At 47.2% G+C, this 8,713-nt stretch overlaps 1 protein-coding gene across 1 annotated transcript; it reads left to right on the forward strand.

The window, feature by feature from the left end:
- Positions 1-217: 217 nt before the first annotated feature.
- On the forward strand, positions 218-8,463 carry LOC129850988 (uncharacterized; the record flags this gene model as incomplete). Its single annotated transcript, XM_055917129.1, has 8 exons — positions 218-370; positions 715-900; positions 1,107-1,206; positions 1,720-1,861; positions 2,836-3,019; positions 4,223-4,322; positions 7,950-8,068; positions 8,422-8,463. Coding segments are annotated over 8 exons (1,026 nt in total), but the record flags the coding sequence as incomplete, so codon positions are not given.
- Between the last annotated feature and the right edge of the window lie 250 nt (positions 8,464-8,713).

An 8,713-nucleotide genomic window follows, 5' to 3' on the forward strand; every position in this document is an offset into this window, starting at 1 on the left:
TCGCTCCCTCCATCCATCCCGCTCTCTCCTTCGCTCCCTCCATCCATCCCGCTCTCTCCTTCGCTCCCTCCATCCATCCCGCTCTCTCCTTCGCTCCCTCCATCCATCCCGCTCTCTCCTTCGCTCCCTCCATCCATCCCGCTCTCTCCTTCGCTCCGCTCTCTCCTTCGCTACCTCCATCCATTCCGCTCCCTCCTTCTTTCACCTGGATGTTTAGCCCAGAAGCCTGGTCAGGCGATGCTGTGTGAAGTTCCCTCACTGCGAGGCCATCCCAGAGGAATCTGACTCAAAGGAGGTGAAGGAGTCTACACCCCTGCTCATGCCCCCTTCTGTCCCCATCGAGGTCCCCCCACAACGGACGCGTTACTGGGTGAGTCTTGTCCCCTCACCTATCGCCTCAACCCCTGTGTGGACTAATATTTTCTCAAATAATATTTATGTCAAAAGTTATATCCTTATAAGACTATGTTGTTTTCCTTATGTGGATTGCGGTGGAATATGTTTAGTTTGTTCAGACTAACAAGTCTAAACTCAATCGATGTGCCTGATTGGCTGCTCTGTTTTCAAGCTTTTGCGAAGACCATTTCATAACCAGTACTTTTTCACATCTCTCCCCGCTATGTGTGTGCACGTGCTTTTGTTTGTGTTTGCACGTGTGTCTGTGCCTGCTTGCTTGCCTGCCTGGTCTCCTGTGCTGTGCTCTGCTGGGTGCAGTGTCGTGTCAGTACCTATGTGTGGTTGTTGCTAGGCTACCCTCTCCTGGGGCTGATCCACGGCCTGGCCTGCTTCCTCTCCTGGATCCTGGTCTTCACCATCCCTGTGGCCAAGATGAACGCCCGCACCCTGGCCATCATCCTCCTCCTGCCCCCCGAGGACGTCCACATCCACCGGCTGAAAAAGGTGGCCGCGCTCATCCAGATCTTCCCCTTCCATGTCGTGTTGATATTATCACAGCCTCTGAACTAGTTACCACTTTAATCCAACCCATTAACTTGGCCCTGTGGATTTCAAATAATGCCACAGTTTTTTTTGAGGAATCCTTTTCCTAGATTTGGAAATGTATAATTTGATGATTGCTTTGCTATGTTTTTCTGTCTCTTTTGCAGCCGCAAGGGTGTGAGAGCCAAGTGCTTCTCTGTTGCTACCACGCCTTCAACTGGTACTACTACAAATACACCTTGGACGGAATCAATGTGTTCGCTGTCAGTATCCTTTAACAGACCATTATGGTTGTGATTATCAATCACCTGACTCGTGTCAGTGAACTGGTGGTGGCGTTCCAGGTCGTCTTTATGCAGTCACACGGCTTAGATGATCAGACCTGGAGAAGTGTTTCGTGTCCTAGGAACCACATTCATTTGCTATAGCGATATTATGAGTTGGGTAGCGTGACTACAAAAAAGATGACCTGGAACACCTCCAAGGACCTAATGGAATGTCCTGCAAGTTGCACCTTTTACCCTGTCCAGCAGGGGTCAGCATTTCGGCTTAGTGGTTCTTTACAGTGCATCACCAGTTTGTTTAAAGCAGACAATCAGCAGGTTTGAGGGAATCAGTTTAAGCAAAAAGAGGTATAACAACTTTAATTTGGTTCACACAATGAGTAGTTATTTGGGACGCAAGGTTATTTATAGATCTGTGATTCTGCAATGTAGTTGATACCCAACACAGCGCTGTAGACTTTCCACTGGTGCTCCTTAAAGCGGTGTGCCCACCCAGACCTGCTGCCCCTGGTCATCACAACCCTGGTGGTTGGCTACGTGGACACAGAGAACCAGGTTGTCAGCTCGGAGGCCAAGTTCGCCGCTGCCGTCAGCTCCATCATCCCCCTGTCCTATTACATTGGCATGGGCATCGCCAGGTAAGACCCCCCCCCCCCCACACACACACACACACACACACAGTCTGCTCTGTCAACATGGACAAAATACCAGAACCACAGTAAGAGGCTAGCTTAGCGTCAAATTGTTCTCATTGTTTTGAACAGATGTTAAGTCCACATATGGTGGTTTAGTCCACATGTAGAGTTTATATGATTCACTTTTTTGTCCGGTTGTGTAATGGTAGGGAACCAAAAGTGACTGGTTGATGAGTCGGAATGTTTGTGGATGTAATGACGTGCTTGTGCTTCGACAAGGCCCTCTGAATAGAATCACCCCTGAGGCTGGTTGATAGGTATGTTAAATTTGGTGGTGGTAAAATTTCGTGTTAGTAGTTAAAATGGTGCATCTCTCTGCAGTATCTCAGCCCAGAGTAACTCACTGTCTGTCTGTCTGCAGTATCTCAGCCCAGAGTAACTCACTGTCTGTCTCCCTGCAGTATCTCAGCCCAGAGTAACTCACTGTCTGTCTCTGCAGTATCTCAGCCCAGAGTAACTCGCTGTCTGTCTCTCTGCAGTATCTCAGCCCAGAGTACCTCGCTGTCTGTCTCTCTGCAGTATCTCAGCCCAGAGTAACTCGCTGTCTGTCTCCCTGCAGTATCTCAGCCCAGAGTAACTCGCTGTCTGTCTCCCTGCAGTATCTCAGCCCAGAGTAACTCGCTGTCTGTCTCTGCAGTATCTCAGCCCAGAGTAACTCACTGTCTGTCTCTCTGCAGTATCTCAGCCCAGAGTAACTCACTGTCTGTCTCTCTGCAGTATCTCAGCCCAGAGTAACTCGCTGTCTGTCTCCCTGCAGTATCTCAGCCCAGAGTAACTCGCTGTCTGTCTCCCTGCGGTATCTCAGCCCAGAGTAACTCGCTGTCTGTCTCCCTGCGGTATCTCAGCCCAGAGTAACTCGCTGTCTGTCTCCCTGCGGTATCTCAGCCCAGAGTAACTCGCTGTCTGTCTCTCTGCAGTATCTCAGCCCAGAGTAACTTTGCGGTGGGAGCAGTGGTGAACGCAACGTTTGGCTCCATCACAGAGATGACCTTCTACATCACTGCCCTGCTGAGGGGTCACAAGGCCGGCACCAAGTGCTATGAGGAGATCGTCAAGGCCGCTCTCACTGGAACCCTGCTGGGCTGTATTCTCTTTATCCCAGTGAGTGGCACCTAGACACACACGGGCATCTCACTGATATACACAAAAACATAACCCTTGAAGACACACAAACACCAGTGTTTATTTCCTAAACACAAATAGTGACTAAAATATTACTCAAACACCTACTTTTCAGTGGCAATTGATGAGACTATAACTGACTAAATAGGCCCAGAAAACTAGAACTAAGGAAAATGTTATTTTCTGCAGTGGAACAGATGCACCACACACAGCCTAGCCTACATGCTGCGGGGGAGCAAGCGATGTGTGTGGCCAGACAGGCTCAGCTCCGCCTCCGATTATACACATCACGCAGGCGACTCTCTTTCTTCCCCGTAGCTAACCAGTCACCACCAGCCTTCTATTAGATACCCTTTGCCTGGTTAAAAAACACAAGATGCTTCATGAAATTTAAAAACAGTAGCAGCTTTAAGTAGAACAACAGTCTAGCTATGTTTGTCTCTCCCTTGAGTACAGAATTTTTTTTGAATTTGTAGACTCGCTCAATCCCTCGCACTTTCCCCACTGCATTTCATAGCCCGGTTCTGTAGCCAACATACTAGCCACTTTTCCTTATTTTCCTAAGAGAAAATGGTTTGATTTTACCCCTTACCGTTAAAAAGACATGACCCATAATACCGTCGCTACGCATTTCACATTTATAAATCATATCTCGGGCCGTTCTAAAATTAGGCTACTTGCAGACCGGACTGTTACCCATTTGTTTAGGCTACACCTTGTTCAGTCATGTTACCTCATTAGCTAGCTATAGCCAACCACCTGGGGCACGTCCAGCAGGATGCAATGTTTTGGAACGTTCAGATAGAAATATGCTATGTAGAACAAACCTGCCTCTCTGACTTAAGGGATAATGTCGGCTCTATTCATGGTATTTTTTTATCTGTAATGTTTTTCAACTGAATGTGGCCCTGGTAACATTACCAGTAGCCTATATGCAAACATTTGGTGGTACAGAAAGGAAAATGGATAGCAAACAATTTGAGTAAATCCCACTACACTATATCTTACTGGCTAAATAACTTTATTTTGACTTAATGTGGACCCAGCACTTGGACTAGAACTCGAACACAGGGACTGGGATTTCAGCCATAACAGACTCTGATTTTCACTTGGCCTTGAGCACAGGGGACTTGTGACTGGAGGTTTAGTGACTGGACTACATCATGTCGCCTGTCTACCCAGGGTATCAGCATGATCATCGGGGGCTTTAAACACAGGGAGCAGAGGTTCAACAGCCGCTCTGCAGGGGTCAGCTCAGCCCTGCTCTTCATATCAGTAGGAGGTAAGAGCGTGAACACACATGCCCAGATGCACACGCACATAAGTAAGTGTGTGTGCACGCACAGGCAAGTCTTTCGAGATATAGTGTCTGACTCTGTAAAGCCAGTTGGGTTCTCAGTACATCGTGCCGAGATGTACTCTCCAGGAAGCAGAAGGGTGGGGGTATATGTTTTATGATTAACGACTTATGGTGTAACATACAGGAACTCAAGTCCTGTTCACCCAACCTAGAATATCTCAATCAAATGCTATCTCCCAAAAGAGTTTTCGTCAATAATCGCCACAGTGGTCTACAGCCCCCCCCCCCCCCCCCCCTCAAGCCGATACCAAGACGGCCCTCAAAGAACTTCACTGGACTTTATGCAAACTGGAAACCACATATCCTGAGGCTGAATTTATTGTAGCTGGGGATTTAGGCAGAAACTCACAGGGCGCATCCGTGGTAATGACTATTGGTTTGACCAATCGAAATCCACGCTTCAAGAATGTTTTGATCATGCGGACTGAAATGTTCAGAGCAGTTTCAGAAAAGAATATCGACACATACGGTGAATGACTTTATCAGGAAGTGCATAGTAGATGTTGTACCCACTGTGACTATTAAAACCTACCCCAACCAGAAACCGTGGATAGAGAGGCGCATTCGCGCAAAACTGAAAGCGCGAACCAGTATAGGGACAAAGTTAAGTCCCAGATCAACGGCTCCAACACGAGACGTATGTAGCAAGGTCTACAGACCATCACGGATTACAAAAGGAAAACTAGCCATGTCGCGGACACCATTGTCTTGCTTCCGGACAGGTTGAACACCTTTGCTCGCTTTGAGGATAATACACTGCCACCGACGCGGCCCGCTATCAAGGACTGTGGGCTCTCCTTTTCTGTGGCTGACGTGTGTAAGACATTTAAGCGTGTTAACCCTCGCAAGTCTGCCGGTCCAGATGGTATCTCTAGCTGCGTCCTCAGAGCATGCGCAGACCAGCTGGCTGGTGTGTTTACAGATATATTCAATCTCTTCCCAGTCTGTTGTCCCCACATGCTTCAAGATGACCACCATTGTCCCTGTACCTAAGAAAGCAAAGGTAATTTAATTAAATGACTATCTGTCATCATGAAGTGCTTTGAGACTAGTCAAGGATCATATCACCTCCACCCTACCTGATACCCTAGACCCACTACAACTTACTTACCGCCCCAATAGGTCCACAGACGACGTAATCGCCACCACACTGCACACTGCCCTGTCCAATCGGGACAAGAGGCACACCTATGTAAGAATGCTGTTCATTGACTATAGCTCAGCATTCAACCCCATAGTACCCTTCAAACTCATCCTCAAGCTCGAGGCCCTGGGTCTGAGCCCGGCCCTGTGCAACTGGGTCCTGGACTTCCTGACGGGTCACCCCACACGGGTGCGTGCTCAGCCCCTACTCCCTGTTCACCCATGATTGCGTGGCCATGCACGCCTCCAACTCAATCATCAAGTTTGCAGACGACACAACAGTAGTAGGCTTGATTACCAGCAACGATGAGACAGCCTACAGGGAGGAGGTGAGGGCTCTGGGAGTGTGGTGCCAGGAAAATAACCTCTCACTCAATGTCAACAAAACTAAGGATATTGTGGACTTCAGGAAACAGCAGAGGGAGCACCTCGCTATCCACATTGATGGGACCGCAGTGAAGAAGGTGGAAAGCTTCAAGTTCCTTGGCGTCACTGACAAACTGAAATGGTCTACCCACAAGGACGGTGTGGTGAAGAAGGCGCAACAGTGCCTCTTCAACCTCAGGAGGCTAAAGAAATTTGGCTGAACACCTAAAACCCTCAAACTTTTACAAATGCACAATCGAGAGCATCCTGTCGGGCTGTATCCCCGCCTGGTACGGCAACTGCCTAGAACCACAAAGCTCTCCAGAGGGTGGTGCGGTCTGCCCAACGCATTACCGGGGGCAAACTTCCTGCCCTCCTGGACACGTACAGCACCCAATGCCATACGAATGCCAAAAAGATCATCAAAGACATCAACCACCCGAGCCAATTTGCATATACTCCAGATTGTTATGAAGAGTGATCAGATGAATTGCAATTAATTGCAAAGTCCCTCTTTGCCATGCAAATGAACTGAATCCCCCAAAAACATTTCCACTGCATTTCAGCTCTGCCAAAAAAGGACCAGCTGACATGTCAGTGATTCTCTCGTTAACACAGGTGTGAGTGTTGACGAGGACAAGGCTGGAGATCACTCTGTCATGCTGATTGAGTTCGAATAACAGACTGGAAGCTTCAAAAGGAGGGTGGTGCTTGGAATCATTGTTCTTCCTCTGTCAATCATGGTTACCTGCAAGGAAACATGTGCCGTCATCATTGCTTTGCACAAAAAGGGCTTCACAGGCAAGAATATTGCTGCTAGTAAGATTGCACCTAAATCAACCATTAATCGGATCATCAAGAACTTTGAGAGCTGTTCAATTGTTGTGAAGAAGGCTTCAGGGCGCCCAAGAAAGTCCAGCCAGGACCGTTTCCTAAAGTTGATTCAGCTGCCGGATCGGGGCACCACCATTACAGAGCTTGCTCAGGAATGGCAGCAGGCAGGTGTGAGTATATCTGCACGCACAGTGAGGCGAAGACTTTTGGAGGATGGCCTGGTGTCAAGAAGGGCAGCAAAGAAGCCACTTCTCTACAGGAAAAACATCAGGGACAGACTGATATTCTGCAGAAGGTACAGGGATTGGACTGCTGAGGACTGGGGTAAAGTCATTTTCTCTGAATCCCCTTTCCGATTGTTTGGGGCATCCGGGAAAAAGCTTGTCCGGAGAAGACAAGGTGAGCGCTACCATCAGTCCTGTGTCAACACTGCAGATATTGACTCTTTGCATCAACTTCATGTAATTGTCAATAAAAGCCTTTGACACTTATGAAATGCTTGTAATTATACTTCAGTATTCCATAGTAACATCTGACAAAAATATCTGAAGACACTGAAGCAGCAAACCTTGTGGAAATTAATATTTGTGTTATTCTCAACTTTTGGCCACAACTGTATAAACTGCGCTCCACACTTCTACGGTATCTTAGTCACTTTTAAATTGTGTTTACATATTGCGTCACCCTTCATGTATATACTGTATTGTATTCTATACTACACAACTGACTGTTTAACAGCCATCTCCAGCACATCAGAGGCTGCTGCCTATAGACATAGGTTAGGAATCACTGGTCACTTTAAGGAAATGAAACACTAGCCACTTGAGTAATGCAAGACACAGAGACATTATTCATCTCATATGTGTAAACTGTACTCTATACTATTCTACGCTATCTTAGTCACTTTAATTGTGTGTCAATATTGCATCACCCATCTCATATGAATATACTGTATTCTATACTATGCCACTGTATCTTAGTCCAATGCTGCTCTGACGTATATTAATCCCTTCCTTACTTAGATTGACGTGTATTTTGGGTAAATGTTGTGAAAGATATTACTGCACTGTCGGAGCTAGAAGCACAAGCATTTCGCTACACCCGCAATAACATCTCCTAAACAGGTGTATGTGACCAATACAATTTGAAGTCTGAACACACATGCACATCTATGAACAAGTTCACACACTTTGTTCTGTCCCGCAGGTGTATTTGCCCCAACCCTGTTCTCCAAGGCCTATGGTAGCCTGGTGTGTGCGGGCTGCTCCAGCTCTCCAGCCAACACCAGCGGGCCCTTTACCTGTATGGACTGCCACTATGACATGGTTAGTACCTACATCTCCTGTTCGCCTGCTGCATCATCATTAGGAACTATTACAGTGACTGTGCTGCTGTGATGCGTCTCTGGGTCAAATAATACTTGAACTGCACTTGATTGAGCTTACCTGGAGCAATGGAACCAATGACCCAGTGGCCAAAAGGGTTAACCCTAACCCATCCATCTGGTATTCCAGACAGGCTTCATTCAAGTATTTGATTGGAAACAATTATGATTTGAAGCCATGTCTGTAGTGACTACTGCGGAAGTGTGTTATGATGATGTCGTGAGGGGTGTTTGTGGGTAGTCCCAAATGCTTAACCATGTATTAAACTAAAGCCATATTATGTTTCTCAACAGAGTGGAAGTAACGAACCCCTATATCTCAGACACATAGAGTAAGTTCCAATAAAATACCCCTTCTGTCCCATGGTTTGTTGGTGTTACCAGTCAGTAGGCCTGCTACGCTGTAGTTACTTGCTATATGGCTTGTTTTCCAGTCAGTAGGCCTGCTACTCTGTAGTCACTTGCTGTATGACTTGTTTTCCAGTCAGTAGGCCTGCTACGCTGTAGTTACTTGCTGTATGGCTTGTTTTCCAGTCAGTAGGCCTGCTACGCTGTAGTTACTTGCTGTATGGCTTGTTTTCCAGGC

Source organism: Salvelinus fontinalis, unplaced genomic scaffold (genome assembly GCF_029448725.1).
Source record: "Salvelinus fontinalis isolate EN_2023a unplaced genomic scaffold, ASM2944872v1 scaffold_2626, whole genome shotgun sequence".
NCBI lineage: Eukaryota > Metazoa > Chordata > Actinopteri > Salmoniformes > Salmonidae > Salvelinus > Salvelinus fontinalis.